Source organism: Xiphophorus hellerii, chromosome 15, assembly GCF_003331165.1.
Source record: "Xiphophorus hellerii strain 12219 chromosome 15, Xiphophorus_hellerii-4.1, whole genome shotgun sequence".
In the NCBI taxonomy this organism is placed as follows: domain Eukaryota; kingdom Metazoa; phylum Chordata; class Actinopteri; order Cyprinodontiformes; family Poeciliidae; genus Xiphophorus; species Xiphophorus hellerii.
Genome location: NC_045686.1, coordinates 8,714,247 through 8,730,427, shown reverse-complemented (window position 1 = coordinate 8,730,427; position 16,181 = coordinate 8,714,247). Strand labels below are relative to the sequence as shown.

Here is a 16,181-nt window from a genome sequence, read left to right as displayed (position 1 = left end):
TTAATTACATACCTTGTAAGTAATTTGGCATATAATTTGACCAAACATAGTCCTTGAACTCATTTAATTTCATACATATTCAGGTGACGTCATGTCCAAGTTATTTCCGCGTTGTTTGATCAGTCAATTTCTCACCGCGCCATTGGTCATCTGTCAGATTCAGTTTCTGATGCTAACTTGGATCCTCCACGAAGACAGCTCCTCATGGTGGCGTTGACTCCGACGCAGCGCCAAACCTCGGCCGATGTCCGATCCAAACGTCTCACCGTCAAATGAAAAGGCGACACACGGAAGCCTCGAGTTTTCACTGTAGCAGCTCCCCAGCAGTTGAATTTCTTCAGCAAGTCTCGACGGGTGAATTTAGCGTTTTTATTTATTTTTTCTTCGGGTGATTCGTCACCACAGTCACCACAGTCACCGTGAAAACTAAAACATATACAAATATTAAAATACAAACATAAACTTACAATACAATCAACAAAACAAAACGTACCTCGCTGCTTTCACTGGGGAACACTTGATTTCTTCATGCTACCCAGCCTGACAGTTCAAGTCGTTGATTGGCATGAGATACTACCAGCTTTAAAGGGCCCGCCCTCATTAATTACGGCAGCCCAAGAGGTACAACAAAAAAAACCCCAAAACATTACAAAGTGTAAATACCATTAAATCAAACAAAAAAAAAAACCCAAACAAAAATACTAATCAAAACAGACAAACATCCATAAACAATCTCTCATACTTAATTTAGAAAACTCTTAATTTATTTTAAATAGTGTATCCGTTACAATTGGTTTTAGTAAAGGTTTTAAACCTTTAACTGGTGGTGCCTCCACCATGGCGGCTAGCCATGCCGGCATGCGGAGGAACCACAGTGTTCGATTTTTATTTAAGGAAAAAGAAGAAGAAAATAGAGTAACGAGATTGGACTTTTCCAGGAAGCTGATTCAACAGGTGCTGAAGTTTCGGCCAGATGACCTGAATTGTATCCTTACCCTGCCTTTCAATAAGGGATATGACGTAAGTTTTTGCTCTGCCGCACTTCTTAAGGAATTTTGGACATGGTTTGAAAATGCTAAGACCCAGTTTTCAGTATTTGACGTCGAGAAACTGACTGACAACTCCCTGAAAACGGTGATTGTCAGGATGTTCAATGAGACTGTCAGTGCTGAAGACATCTGTATGTGGCTGGGTAGATACTGCACTGTGAGAGGCCAGGCTATGAAGGTGCGGGATGTGGACGGCATCTGGAACTGTGCTTGGCGGGTCCCCATTAAGCAATGGGAAGACCCCCAAGGCTTCCAGGGCCTGAAGCATCTCCCCTCAATGATGGTCCTGGGGGAGAACAGAGGCTACATTCACTATCAAGGCCAACCCAAACTGTGCAGGAAGTGCGGCGAGCATGGTCATCTGGCCGAAACTTGTGAAAAAGTATTCTGCGGTAAATGTCGAGAAGTGGGACACACTTTTGATGAATGTACGAACGGGCGGAAATGTAATTTGTGTGGTGGACAGGATCATTTGTTCAGAGACTGTCCAAAATCGTTTGCAAATAAACTGAAAAAAGGAAAAGAGACGCTAACGGAAACGGCTAATGAGCAAGTGGACGCAGCTGGGTCGGAAAATTCAAATCTCCCGCCAGGTCCTCTGATTGGAGGAGAGGAGAGGGCGGGAAGCGGGGAGGGGAAGGAAGTAACGAGATTGGACTTTTCCAGGAAGCTGATTCAACAGGTGCTGAAGTTTCGGCCAGATGACCTGAATTGTATCTTTACCCTGCCTTTCAATAAGGGATATGACGTAAGTTTTTGCTCTGCCAATTTACTCATTGAGCTAGCTCGGACTCTGAGGAAGAACAGACTGACAGCAGCGATGATGCCCCCCTCCCCGACGCCCAGCTGGCTAAGAGGCCGGCATCTGAGTCACCTCCCGACCTTACCCCCAAGGTAGGGAAGAGAGGAAGGCTGGAGGAACTCTTCGGTTCTTTCGGAGAAGAATCCAGAGCCTTCCTCGCTGGCTCATCCAATGAGGTCTCGTTCCTAGACTTTGCTCACCAATCAACCCCGGAGGACCCAAACAAGGTAACGGCTTTAGAAAGACGGCCGACACCGAGAGCCCGAAGGGGGAATGGAGATCCAACCCGACCTGCACCACCATGTGGGAAGGAAGAGCTCTGTTCACAGGACAGTCTCTGAACCCGCCTTGTTTTAACGACCGCCCGTTTTTTAACATGGGTTTAAATTAGTATTATCTTGTTTTTAATCCTTTAAAATGTCGTACTTGATTTTAGCCATCATACTCATGACTCTCACCTTCTCAACCATCAATGTTAGAAGTGTGAAGTCGCGAGTTAGAGCCCAGAGTGTTTTATCCTTTTTAAGCTCCGTACAGTCAGATGTGTTTTTACTACAAGAATGTTCACTCCCGTTTTTAAAGACTTACACCCGGTGGCAGGACTTGTGGCCACGGCCGTCTATATGGAGCGGCTCCAATGGAAATAAAAATGACGGCGTGGCCATTTTAATAAACAACCCGCACATCTTGGTGAAGGGGAGCACCGTGGTGAGAGAGGGACGAGCACTTTTAGCAAATCTGACTTTTAACGGACAGGATTTTAACCTCTTAAATATTTATGGCTTTAATGACAAACACGACAGGTATGACTTTTTAGAGGAACTGCAGCCCCACATGCTGGGAACAAAACCTTTAATAATTGGGGGGGATTTTAATTGCATTTTATCTAGAAAAGATAGGAAAAGAAATAGACAGGATTTTAAGGTAGACAAAACATCACTTTTATTACAGAGAATCGTTAGGGATTTTAAACTAGTGGACTGTTTTAGAACTATGCATCCTGGAGAAGACCAGAAGGCACAAAGGCTTAAAGAGTTACTTCTTTATGAACAGCTTATTTGTCTTAATATGCTCACTGTGGGTGTTTGTGGCAGCGAGGACAAATTGAGTTCGAGGTGGTGTACGTGGCCCCAGAAGTGGACAGTGATGATGAGAATGTGGAGTATGAAGATGACAGCGGCCACCGGTACCGACTCTACTTGGATGAACTGGAGGACAGCAGCACAACAGCGCCACCAGGCAACAGCTCAGCATCACTTCAGGGTGAAGGAAATCTCTTTTTCAAATAGACTGTAAAGGAAAAGTGAGTTAAGGACAGTGTTTGGTCAAATTAGAACAAGAGTCTCCACAAGTCTGATTTGTGTGTGAAAGTGAAACATCAAAAAGCTCCTGAGATATTGTAGAATTCACACAAGTAAATCACATATGAAACTTGCAAATCCGTTCATGGAGCAGTGACGAGTCCTGCCTAGTTTTCAATGTTTTCCTGCTAGATGTGAGAATAGAAACGGAATAAATCAATCGAATGCTAATGTCCAATATGACTGATTGTGAAAATGGAGCTAAGACATTCAAATAGCTGTTAAAGTATTCAAATTTAAATAGTTAATGAAACTTTCATTTCCTTAAGTGTACTATCAATTTTTGCACCAATTTGGTGTAGAAATGTCTTTACTTTTGAAAGCAGATGTGCAGAAAGTCAAAAACGGTCCATGGATACTTTATTCATCTGTATATGAATGGGATGTGTAAAATAGAAACTTTTAACAGAATACATGCTCTCCATCATAACTGATCCTTTAGATAAAAAATTGAGGAACACAATTATTTCAACCAGCTGAATTAACAAAGTGCATTACATGAAACCTCGGTTCCTTTAAGGAAGGAAAGCAGCACGAGGTCAACAGATTATATGAACCAGTATTCAAGTTGATATGTCTAACAAAAAATAAGAAATGAACATTAATCTTCAGTCATACAACAATGTCATTCTACCTCTAATTTCCAAAGAGGAGACATTTCTTGTTGAACCAGGTGTGAGCTCTCTCACCAGCTGCTTCCACGTCTTTCACAAGACAAAGATATCTCTGGGTCAGAGCTGATCCAGGCTCAGATTCCTTTTCCTGAAATTTCAGCTCAGTGTTTCCTTCTGTAAAGCTGGTTTCATTCACATGTTGAGCGACATTATATAGCTTTAGCTGCCAGTTCCTTCACTTGTCTTGAGGTTTTCTGTGAAGAGAGGCCGTCTGAAGGATAAACAGCAGCATGTTTGTCCCAAAATATTGAATTATTTTTGAATTCTGAGGAGGAATCATTTTTAATTCAGTCAGATTGAGAACGTTTTGTTCTTTATTAATCTTTTCTCTCCATTCTGCAGCTCTGGAGAAGATGACACTGAACAGTGGACCGGAGAACGGAAACCCTGGGATCCCCTCTCAGAAAAATCCACAGGAAACTCCGTCAAAGCCACCAGACACGGACTACTCCTCATAAAATGCCAAACTGACCTCTGGGATTTTTGGACAAGAACTGAAACAATTCAGTGACAATCTGAGAAACTTGGGGAAACCGACTTTTACTGTCCATTTTCCCATCTTTCTCTTTTAGTCTAGATGAAGTGCAGTTTGTGGCTTGTGGCACTTGATCTCAGTTATTTTTATGTGAAAGTTTGATGCCATGTTAATGGACTGGGAAAATTTGAGAATGTTTTTAGCAATGGGAGCTGACAGGAATACCTTATAGGAGAGAAATATGCACGCTGACATGGAAGTGGAATAATTTCATCTCTTTATTGATAAAATGCTTCAGAGCTTCTGTCTGGGGAGACGGTGTGTGTTGGTTCATTATCTGGTTTTAAATAAGGAAGCCTTTTCAGAAAAAGATTCTGAAAGAAAAATAAGTTTGTTAGAAACGTAGGACAACTTTCACAATGAACTCATTTAGGCATCAAATATTTTAGACAGGGTCTGTTTTTTCTTTTTTAACAGTGACTATAGATATGTTTTAATGTGTAAACTCCTATTTGTGTAATCAGAAGATTAAGATGCAACGTGCTGTTTGGTGACCCACCTTGTCCTTCCGTAGCTCTTAGGCTAACAACTGACCTTTTTTAGGTTGCTGATGTTACTTTTGATTTTTTCTTCTTTTTTTGGTTTTTGTGAACCTCTTGGCTTTTCTTGAGGTTTTTTTTAACCAAATAATTTCAAAAATAGCATGATACATTTTTTTAATCACTACTATCCCTGAAAGTCCATAAAAATGAATGAATCCTTGTCCTGACATATTTAGTCGATAGTTGAACAGGTGTAGGTCAGTGTTGTCATCGGCAACAGTATCACATGTCCTAAATATGTTTAGAGGAGACTACTGTACCCATCTCTGTTATGAATAGACAATCCTGTTTATTTTCTGATATTTGGTATGTGTGCTCTTTAAAGCTGCTGCATTTCCTCGTTCTTTTTAAAACCGTTGTGGAACGCCTCCCAGTATAACTGTGGAGAAGGTTTGACTGCACCAGTTTTTCCAGGCTTCCACCTCTGCAATCCATGTATTCAGCTGAATCGTTTATTATCCACCTGCTTGTTTTTGAACTTGAATAAACCATTTTTTTGTCATAACTCTTTCCTGAACCTCAGTATGTTTTTGTCAGTTTAAGTTTTGTGGGCTGTTTATAAATTCGAGATGCTCTTTAATCATTTAAGGAATATTTAAATGAACAAATGCTCTTTAATGATTTAAGTATTCAAGTTATTCAATGGTATTTAATAAATATTAAAGTACTACACACAAAAAAGTTGCTTACTTCCTATTAATGTTCAGAAAGCTCACAGTGGTCACTGAAATGACATGAAACTGACAAAACTAATAAATAGAAATGCACTTAAATTTAACCGATGACTACTGGACCATACTTTTGAACTGCAGTTCAACTGAATCATTAAAAAAAATCTAATTGCATTTGTCGAATTTGAAAATTCGAAGGATTTAATGTTGGTGTAAAATGGTGCAGATCATTGTGATAAATACTGCATGTGTTTTTGGAAAACAACATGAACATCTTTCAGTATTTCAATTTAATTTATTCTCTGAATATTGTCAGACTCTCCTCTGTGGGGCTTTTGAACCTCTGACAGGCAAAACTGAGTTATTAAACAAACCAACTGCTGCACAGCTGTCTACAGCTGCACAAGGTTTACCAGCTGTCCGTTGATCATGATTGAACTTTACAATATCATGTTTTGGGGTGGCTCATGTTTTCACTAAATCCAGGGAAAAATTGAAAGCCATCACCAAGTTCTAAACGGCCTCATGACCGGAAACTGTCCCTGTACTGTGCTACAGAATACATTCAAGATACTTCAGCTGGATTTCCATAGCTCACTGACACCAAAACATGATAATTATGAGGGTCTGCGTTATCCAACCTTCAACCTCTCAGGTGTTCTGATTCAAGTCTTCTCTGCATCCCCAGAACCACAACCAGACATGGAGAAAACTCTGTGGTTTACTCAGTGTCATACTCTAATCTAGGAACAAATGTCCAAGAGACAAAATAGCTGAAACACAAGTCAATCTTCTAATGACCCATTGTATTTGTGGTTGCAGAATGTCTGCTTACTTACTAGTAAAGGCCTAGTATCAAAATACATACAGTTGTTTTACTACTTGCTTTATAACCTTTCTCATGTTGATTCAGTTTATAAGTGTAACATTTGCTGAATTATGTGCCACTCTTTTACAAATAATCTTGACTCATTTCTGTTTTTTTAATATTTGGGTTTTTCTTTTTTTATGTTTCATGCTATTTTTCAATTCTTTTTCATTGAAAAGCATTTTGAAGTTGGAAAAAAAGACAAACAGCAAGCTAAAAAACCCTGAAATAGGCACACACACAACATTTCTGTACATATTTTAATGTAAACTTGGATGTTTGATGGTTTATTTTATAAAAACAGTTTAGTCTGGTGGGCCGTGTGGTGAGCAGTACCAGATCTGAGCCCAGATCGACCCACTGCTGTTATTAACCTGCAGCAGATCTTCCACAGTGAACCATGCTCTGCAGCAGGAAGTACAGCACATCGCAAATTTTGTGTGGATGCAATATTACTATCCATAGTATTAACAAGCACAAAGTTCTGCTTGGACTTTGAATTTATTCTTATACGACCTTACGTAATATCCTAATTTCCAAGCAAAGTTAGTGTCACCATCCTCAACATTTTATTATCTGCATCAGATCCTATTAGTCAGAGGAGTAGAGCAATGGATGGTGCTGCTCTGCTCGCAGGTTGCTGCGCCTCTGGTCTGAAGTGGATTAGAGGCAACAGTCATTACAAAACTTCAGACACGTCCAAACCTTTCAGAGCTGTGACAGATAGTAGGATTCATTTTCCAAACATCCTCGTTGTATAGCGTTAGAGATTCGATAAATGTAATGTTTAAGAATTCACTGCGTGGCACAGCTTGGAGCCACATACTGAGGACAGTATTCTGCTACAGTCCTCCTCAGATCATCTATTCCTCTCTTCAGCAGGCCGACTTGGAGCAGCTTACAGCTCGGTTCTTCTTCTCCTTCAGCCAGCTGGTGCTCCTGTTCCTCTGCTGAGACGCTGAGTGCTGGACGGACACAAAACAGCAGCAGAGGACATTTGGTCACCATCTCAGTAACACATCCATACTGTCTACACTCAGAGAAACAGGAAACAATGTTTGTTCATTTTACATGAATGAAATATGATTCAAACATGTCGACCATGTACTTCACTTTTCAACATTTCTTCCTTCCTTTCTACATAAACTGTCAAGAGCTCTGCTCACTGCTGTTCCTGCTCTCCCGCTGTATTTCTCTGGCATGTATGAAGCTATTACTCTGATTAACCATATGAGGATGTGACATTGGAGTGTTTGTTTTCAGCACATTACATTTCATTCCCAGAAGCAGAGAGAGGTTGGGCTCTTTTCCCTGCGCTCTTTGGGCCAGGATGCTGCAGAAACCTCGCAGGTCAAGCAGACACAAAGACATCTCTTTCAAAAGCTCGTCCACTTCTGACATGCTTCCTGGAGATGACGGATGCACCAACTTGTCTTTGTCCTGGTTAACAGAGTGAATAAAATGTTCATGTTTCAATGTGAGCATAACCGGGTCAATGACAACAGAGAACATGTTCAGCAGACTGCACCCCTGTACAGCAAAAAAATAAAATAAAATCTGATTTATGAAACCAGGACTATGCACAACAGAAAGTAATTTTCCTATGAATAACAGCTGAATCTAAAGGTTTGTGCAGAAGGTCACACTTAGGTTCTCTCCTCCCTGAGCTGCATCACCGCGGATCTACTGTTCTGTCACTTATGGGAACTTAGGCAAGCGTATGACTTCTTAGTCTTGGTTGTGAGTCTTTAGAGAAAATGAAGCTACTTTATTATAACAAACCCAGAATGCTGGCGGTGACCATGTGCATGTCCTGAGTGTGTAAACATGTCTTGGGAATCCACCTGAAAAAAGATTGGACAGTGTACAGCCAGAGCCAGACTCAGAACTCGGGCCGGGTCATGGTCGGGTCAGACTTGGGCTACTGTGGCACATTTTCAATAATAGAACCAGCAGATGTCAGTTGGCTCTGCCTCAGACACAATGTCTATGGATTGGATAGACAAACGGTCAGGCTGGAATTTCTAGACTCTTTCTAAACCTCTGCTGTAGACTAAACTAAGTCAAACAGCTTTGAAATGATTTTGCACATAAAACTAGTGTATGGGGTTTGGCTTGTTTGACTACAAGCTAAGCTAAGTTAAAGTTTCTTACACTGACCAATACCCAAAAGCAAAGAGTTTGGCATTCCAGACAGTGATACCTGAGAGAAGGCTCCAAGCATGCTGACCAAGTTCTCCTCCTTTTGCAGAGAACAAGCCACTGGTGGGTGAGCGGCACCTCTTTTTTTTAGCAGTCTTCCACTAGTGGCCTATCAAAAAAGAAAATACAAACAAATGAGAACTGTGTTTGGGAGAAAAATGCCTGACGTTCTGTTTCATACAGGAAGATCACTAAACCAACTAATTCTGCTGGCCTTTTGTAGTTGAAACGGTTAGAAGATCGCATTCACATGAGCCCTTAAACATCTTATAGACTCTATTTTAATGTAGAAATCCACTAATTCTGAACTGGGATCACAGGACACACCATAAACCACGACCTCTCTGCTTCACCTCACTTCAAAACATTCAAACTAAGACCTTGCTGGCTTGGCACCAGATTCCCCAGCAGACTTCTGAGGTTGAGAGAAATCCCAAACTTATCGGGTTGGGACTAGCTTTAGGGAAGAAGGGAGAGCTGTGGTATATCATACATCAAACAGTCATAATGTTATGAGTAATAGTAATAAATAAATCTAGCATGTATATTTTGAATATCCCTACCATTAGTTGTGAAGTTAGTCTCTCAATTTCATCCTTCTGTATCCTTAATACCTGGGGAAGGTGGTGGATTCATATATTTTTGAATTGTTTAGCATAAGCGTTTCTGTTCAGTTGTATGTGATGCTACCATGTTGCTGTTGTCTTGCTGCTGCAGGAGCTGAGAATTTTCTCCCAAAAGGTTTTTTAGATCGTGCACCGGCAGCCTGGCCCCATCATCCAGACACTGCTGCACTTTCTTACGCAACCTGTCCAATTAAAAAAAAAAAAAAAAAGACAATAAACAAAGTGAGACAGTGAGATAAACATACAAAATAAAACATTAACTATGATCTCACACCATACCTTTGTACAGATGTCATCATCTCACCCTCTGTCTTGGCCTGCACCTCAATCATGACATCTTTCTTCTGAATCAATGCACATTCTACCTCTATGCTCTTCTGTAGCTGGAACACTGTATTCTCAAGACGCCTGTTTTTTTCCCTCTAACTTCTCCTGCTGAGCATATAAACAGAGGCTAGTTACCTAAGGTTTATGTACTGTGAGTATGTGGATAGGAACCAATGTGTTGGTGCATATCCACAGGGACTCATGAAATTGGTGCACCGTTATACACATGTACTTGCTAAGAGGCAGCGTCAGTAAAGCTATATAAAGATCTACAAGAGTTTCTTTAAGTCTAAACGTCTATATTTAGACACATTGGTCTAAATATAGATGTTAAGAACATCTGTATGGCAGGCAGCTGTGTGTTGTGGTTGCCATCTGACCTCAATAAACTCATTTATAATTGCATCATAGCCTTATATTCAACTTAATTTAGTTCATTTATATACGTAGTGCCAATTTACAACTAATGTTGTCTCAAAGCACGTCTCTTATGAAGTGGCTCCAGATTGGCTGTGTGTGTGTGGGTGTGTGTGTGCGTGCGTGTGTGTGTGTGTTGGTGTGTGTGTGGGGGTGTGCGTGTGTGTGTACGAACCAGGTTTTTATATAATGTTTGGGACCTATTTCTGTCTTCATTGTAGGGCTGTGGGGATAAATCCTGGACCCCATGAGAGAAATTCTGTGTGTGTGTGTGGGGGGTGTGTGTGTGGGTGTGTGTGTGTGTGTGTTTATACCTGTTTGGACTGGACTTGAACTTCATTTAATGTGGGCAGATCAGAGAGGTATTTCTCTAGTATCTCAATGCGTTGCTGTTTGTCTTGGTTCTGCTCACTCTCTCTCTGGTATTTCTTCTTCAGACTGGTGATGTAACGATCCCTTGTCTTTATCTGTTCACAAATTAAATTGATAGATTCGTCAGGTTGCAGAGACAAGCTCAAGTCAAATTTAAAGTAATAAAAGAGTTTACATAAATTGTGAATCATACCTTGTCTTCCAGTTTTCTGATCTCCTCTGTATATCTCAGAGTGACCTGCTTATAAAACAGGTTCAGATGGAGAACTTCAAGCTCGGCAGCTGCTAATTTCTTACCAAGTTCTTCATCACAACATCGCCTATCAGATTGCAGCTTGCCGGATGTCGTCATTGCTGACTCCTAAATAACAAGAATTGTTTGTGAGTTTTGTAACCACGTTTCTAACGTCGCATTCTTCACCGTATCTCACCTCAGTATTTGGGATTATGGAGGTATGAAACTGTCCTCTCTGGCTGCCCAGGACCTGCTGGGCTCTGTGCTCGTTCTCCCTGATCCACACATGCAGCTGCATGATTTGCTGCTTTTGGCTGAAACACGAAATCCTTTTGTGTCAGCAACAAATTATCATCAATGGTTCTGTTTTAATTGTAAAGTTTTAGATTACAATTTTTTGACAACAATAATCTAATAATAGTTATAGTTATAGACAGTACAGCAAGGAAATGTTAAAACTGAGCACTGAATGTACTGAAGCAACAAATAAAGTTTGTCAGTATTTATTAATATACTAAAAATTATTTAAATAAATAAATAAATAAATCTCGAAGAGGAAGACACGGGAAAGCAATTCAGTGGTGGGCAAAAAACATGAAAGGAAATCATATTAACCTCAACTAATCATCAAAAATAAACCTGTACCTGAAAAACCGTTTGGTTAAAAACAAGGTGAAGGGCGGCAGGTGGAAGCCGTGTGTCAGTGGAGACGTCAGTTTGTTCTGCATTACCTTTGTATCTCCAGTTCTCTTTCCCTCAGCAGTTTCTCCTTAACCTTCAGCAGAGTGTTAGCAGGAGTGGAAGTTTCCATTAGCATCTGTTAGCACACAAACATGTTGGTAGAGTGGTCAACTACATCGTATCATGCTCGGAAAATTAACAAACACTATCAATAAAAAGATAACTTTTAATAAAAAAGAGCAGAAAAAAGGAGACATTAGAGGATTTTAGAGTTAGACATGTGGGGAAAAACATGGCGTAATGCTCAATGTGTGTTGGATTATATTTTTCCTTTATCCGAGTAGAGAATAATGCAGACATTTTAACTGATGATCCTCAATTAAAATTCAACATGTCCATTAACATAAATATAAATCACCAATAGAAGTCAACTGATTCTTTTAACTGCATTTTTGCAGTTGAGGAGAAAGGCTCCAATTTAGCCTGCTTTGCTGGAGGACCTAAAGATAAAGAAAAGTATGCTTTACATAACAGAGTAGTCAAACAGAAAGGCTTGCCAAAACTTGCAACAAATGAACAGAAACATGTCACACATCACTGCGACTTTCCAGGAGAGTCCATTTCTTTCCATTTCTTTTATTACAGCAGTAACATAACTCTCCTCTTACCTGGTTAAGTCCAGATTCCTGATGAGACAATGTGAGGCCGTTTACACCATAGTCTTCTGTCCCTGGTGAACTGGCCTGACCAGGTTCATTTCCACTCTCCAGTTTGGGCCGGTACTCCATCTGCTGAGTCAGCCACATCTGGGTTCGAACAGCTGGCTGAATGGGCATGCCTCTGTCAGGGTTCTCAGCCACCAGCCAGTCACCCCAGCTGGATGACTGAAGACCACATATTTGCTGACCTTTCCCAGAATCTTTCGTCTCATGAAAACTGGAGCAGCTTAAGCTGTATTTAACTGGAGAAGAATGAGACGAGGAAGGGGACAGGTCTGTTTTCAAACCAGTGGATCTATTACTGTGTTTGTAGCGGTAGCTGGGCTCGGCACCAGGAGATCTCAGCAGAAAATTGCTGCAGTTCATAGCAGAAGACAACGGTAGGTAAAGGTTGATATTTGAATCCTGTCTTTTCTTTCTATAACCATGAAGTACACCTCTGTCCAGCGAACCCTCAGCACCTGGGCTGTAACAGTAACTGGACGTCTTTGTGGAACTCTTATCAACCCCTGATGACAGTTTGGTAAAAGAGGATGACCTTCTGATGGGTTGATGCACTTTCATGTCCAAACTGCTTGGAGCTTCTGCAGAAGATGTGGCTTGCTTACTAATGTTGCGAGACATATTCCAGCAGCCAGAGCTGTGGGAAGGAGAGGCCATTTTTAAAAGGATTCTTGGTGAGGAAGAAGCAGATGACAAGGCGAGAGCTGAAGGGACGCCATCCTCTTCCTGGTTTAAGTTATGCTGTGACACAAGAAGGGAAGACAGAGGAGTTGCACTGGAACAGGAGTCATCTGTAGACACACAAAACATAAACAGTTTTTTTCTCTAAGCAAATGAATTAGATGACAAGTTGAAGAACATTAATATAAATGTGTAGTAGGCATGACAATATAAAAAACTTTGAGCTGTGGACAATGTGCATTGTGAGCTCTGATATCGAGTTAGATCGAGGAAAAGATTACCCTCTGACAGATTAAGTTTTTAAAACTGCGTTTGTGATCCTGCTATTACAAACATGAAGCAGAATTTGCAAGAAAAAAAAGTCATACTCCTATGTGCAAACCCTAAGGTATTAGTATAAAGTCTCTTACTGCTTTTTATGTTGGTGAAAATCCAACCACAAATCAAACTACAGTTACAAGGTTAATCTTCTGAGCTTCAGTAACACATGAACACCTACCTTCCAAACTGTCAGAGCAGTAGGTGCCGATTCCTGTGTCACCGCTGTCAGACACAGAGCTTTGTCGTCGTCCATCACAGATCCTGCCTCCAGAGCAAGGCAGACTGCTGTGCCAGTTTGATTCATGTCCCAGAAACCATCCAGAGCCACAACTAGGCCCTGAAAATTCACATCAAAAAAGGTAAAAGATTCACACACATACAATGTGGACCAACTTACGAATGTATTATACATTATGTGATGTCCAGACTGTACAAATAATAGTTTGTTTAATATAAATTGTTTTTTTTGCTGTCACAAAAATAAGTTTTTAACAATGATTTAAATATTTCTCTGGTAACAACATGCAGGGACACCCTGTGATGCAAAGGAATATTTGGTAAGAAGTATAACTTGTCCCAGAAAATTTCACCAATTTATATTTTGCAAAGAAATAATTGGAGCAGTAACTTTATTCAAATGAGTGTTTTTATTGGAGGAAATTAAAAGATGCGTGAGAAAGATTGTAGATCTCAAACACTTTTCTTACGGATAATGAATCCATCTCTGCCATGAGTTGACATGTTTATTCAACCCATGGCAAAATAAACCACAGGTTTATTCTGCCATTATTATTAAATAAGAGGATTTTTGGATGGTAGAATGTTGAGTTCTTCTGGTGAATACAAAGGTTTTCTCTGGGTTCTCCAGCTTCATTCAGAAACAACATTAAAAAGAAACTGGTCACTATGAATTATGTGTGTATTAGTGGAAAGAGACCAGAGTTTTCAAGTTCCTAGAAGTACAGGTCACTGAATACCTGACCTTGAAGTAACACATCTCTTGTATCATTAAAAAGCCCAGCAGAGACTCTTCTGACTCAGGACCCTAAAACACTACAAGATACTCAAGAAGCTACTGAATAGTTTCTACTGGTGCAGTACTGAAAGCTTTCTTACTCTTGTACTGTGTGGTACTTCCTCTGACTGCACTGCAATGAGCTGTGAGGACAGCTCAAAGGACCGTTGACTCATCCTGTCAAGTCGCCTCATCACAAAAGCCACAACATTTCAAAAGGACACCAAACCAGCTGAGAGTAGACCTGACATAACAGATTTTGTTGGATGATAAATTATCCCAAAAGTTAACAATAATATTACTAATTTGAGACCATTTTCAAGTTCATGGTAGTGGCGTAATAGTGCAAGAACATATTCTCAGAGACCAATAGACTTTACATTTTTATGAACATTTAACACTGGAAGAGGAAGACATTTTAAGTACCTAAAACAAATAAAATAAAACAAGAGAAACAACAAATAAAATTAATTATGAGGTTTCTGTAAAAAAAAAAGAAGAGAAAAGTTATCCCTACAAAAAAGGGCTAGTTGAGAATAATGCACCAGACTGTAGATGTCTGTCATCCAGTTATTGGTAGAAAGAGTTTACTTAACATGTTTGATTAAAGTTAGATGATTTTTATAATAATAGGCTGTCATCTAAAGTGGACCAGTCAAACATGAGTCCACCCCGGTCCTGGTGCCGCATCAACTGGAAAACAGGCGCAAGAAAAAACTTATTGCTGTACTTATGGGACAAGTTTAGTTGCAAGGATGAGAAAGGAAACAACTTTAGCATACAGGGTAAATGTAGTTTGGTTTATGTTCAACACTCATGCAAACATTATGAATAATGTTTTAGCAACAAATGCAAATAATATCCATTTTATTTACTCAATAAAACTGGTAAATAGCACCAGTTTTATCTGGCTAAAACTGAAAACAGAGGGTCAGGAGCTTAGCTCAGAGAGAGTAACCTTCTTAAAATAATTGATCATGTAGGAGAGGAAGGGAGTTTGTTGGCCAGACGATGGATGAAGATCAAAACCAGTGGTGGTTTCTGATATAGGCGACATGGGCAACTACCCAGGGCGGCATTTTGTGGGGGTATTCTTCCTACCACTGTCACTCTTTCTGTGCCAATGCCTAGCCTGGCATTTCAGTATAAAATATCTTTCATTGATCTCATGCAATATTTTAATTTTTTTAATTTTTTGAGCATGACTTTATAAGAAATGACCCTTTTTTTTTTTACATCATTTTACAAGTACATCTAAAAAAATGTTTTTAGATGTTTTTGTAGTGCAGAATTCAAACTCTGGATGCCTAAGACGGACCTAATGTTTGATATAATCCACAAATAATGTAAAATAAGTCTGTTGAGGAGATGAAGTTCTCTTCATGTCAGAGAGCCAAAACTCACCCCTTCATCAGTTTTCATGAAAACAACACAAGCTTCATAAATCAAAACCTATATTTTTGTAATTATTTAATGATATAAAACAAACCACTTAAAGTCTGACCATCCCAGCATTTAAACGGATTAAAGGCACTAAATGAATGCAGCGAATAGCTCTTTAGTCAAGGGCCGAATCGGAAGCAGTAAGTCGGATGCTAACTTCATCGTCGTCCTTAAATCCAAGCAGCCGGGCTCTTGTGTTGGTAGCATGCATTAATACATTAATACATGCTTACAAGCCTCTCACCTGATTTATTAGCTTCAAATCCGGCTTTAAAGTCACTTCTGTCCCACATTGTGTTTGATGTCGGGGAGCATGAAACCCGAAATCCGATCAGAAGACAAAAGAGAAATTACAGCTTCCGGAAAAAAAACATGGATACCGACTCAAACATGACTTCATCTAGAACAAATAAAACCACAGTTTGGATTGTTCTTTAAGAAGTAATGTATCGAGAAATAACCATCTGTGTTTCTGTTAGTTTGCAGCTTTTTTAGCTGAACGTCCTCTACAAAACGCAGGCATGAAACTCCTCCTCCTCCTCCTCCTCGGCAGCCAGCAGCAGCCTCGGTACGGAAGACCTCCCCCCAAGTTTATTCAACGACTGGACATGATAGTCCATTAGCTCCTGAGGGCTGT

At 40.1% G+C, this 16,181-nt stretch overlaps 2 protein-coding genes and 1 long non-coding RNA gene across 7 annotated transcripts in view; 2 read left to right on the top strand and 1 right to left on the bottom strand.

The window, feature by feature from the left end:
* The window catches only part of enpp1 (ectonucleotide pyrophosphatase/phosphodiesterase 1), a gene marked incomplete at its 5' end in the record, with an annotated part of 381,118 nt that overhangs the window by 37,158 nt on the left and 327,779 nt on the right, over positions 1-16,181 (top strand). The window lies entirely within an intron of this gene.
* LOC116733858 (uncharacterized) lies at positions 2,876-5,471 on the top strand. The gene is made up of 2 exons (XR_004342118.1): positions 2,876-3,114; positions 4,229-5,471. It is a non-coding gene; the product is annotated as an uncharacterized LOC116733858 (long non-coding RNA).
* On the bottom strand, positions 6,749-16,096 carry LOC116733848 (centrosomal protein of 85 kDa-like). 5 transcript variants are annotated; one of them, XM_032584727.1, is made up of 13 exons: positions 15,789-16,096; positions 13,265-13,423; positions 12,031-12,875; positions 11,413-11,498; positions 10,878-10,995; positions 10,640-10,807; positions 10,389-10,541; positions 9,610-9,765; positions 9,395-9,512; positions 9,268-9,318; positions 8,706-8,813; positions 7,774-7,942; positions 6,749-7,467 (listed from the first exon to the last, which is right to left on the bottom strand). In XM_032584727.1, exons 1-8 carry the CDS (start codon positions 15,835-15,837, stop codon positions 9,730-9,732), a joined length of 1,614 nt encoding a protein of 537 aa, XP_032440618.1. In that variant the 5' UTR covers positions 15,838-16,096; the 3' UTR covers positions 6,749-7,467; positions 7,774-7,942; positions 8,706-8,813; positions 9,268-9,318; positions 9,395-9,512; positions 9,610-9,729. The 5 variants fall into 5 exon arrangements, with proteins under 5 accessions (XP_032440618.1, XP_032440617.1, XP_032440620.1 ...); XM_032584726.1 differs by having other exon boundaries at positions 8,706-9,318; XM_032584729.1 differs by having other exon boundaries at positions 8,706-9,318; positions 9,610-9,762.

Bases quoted from the DNA above. Each gene is read 5' to 3' on its own strand.
- LOC116733848 (XM_032584726.1), bottom strand. From the start codon at position 15,837: ATGTGGGACAGAAGTGACTTTAAAGCCGGATTTGAAGCTAATAAATCA. The intron at 11,499-12,030 runs GTAAGAGGAGAG...GTGTGCTAACAG, and splicing joins AGGAATCTGGACTTAACCAG to ATGCTAATGGAAACTTCCAC. The intron at 10,996-11,412 runs GTAATGCAGAAC...TTCGTGTTTCAG, and splicing joins AGAGAACTGGAGATACAAAG to CCAAAAGCAGCAAATCATGC.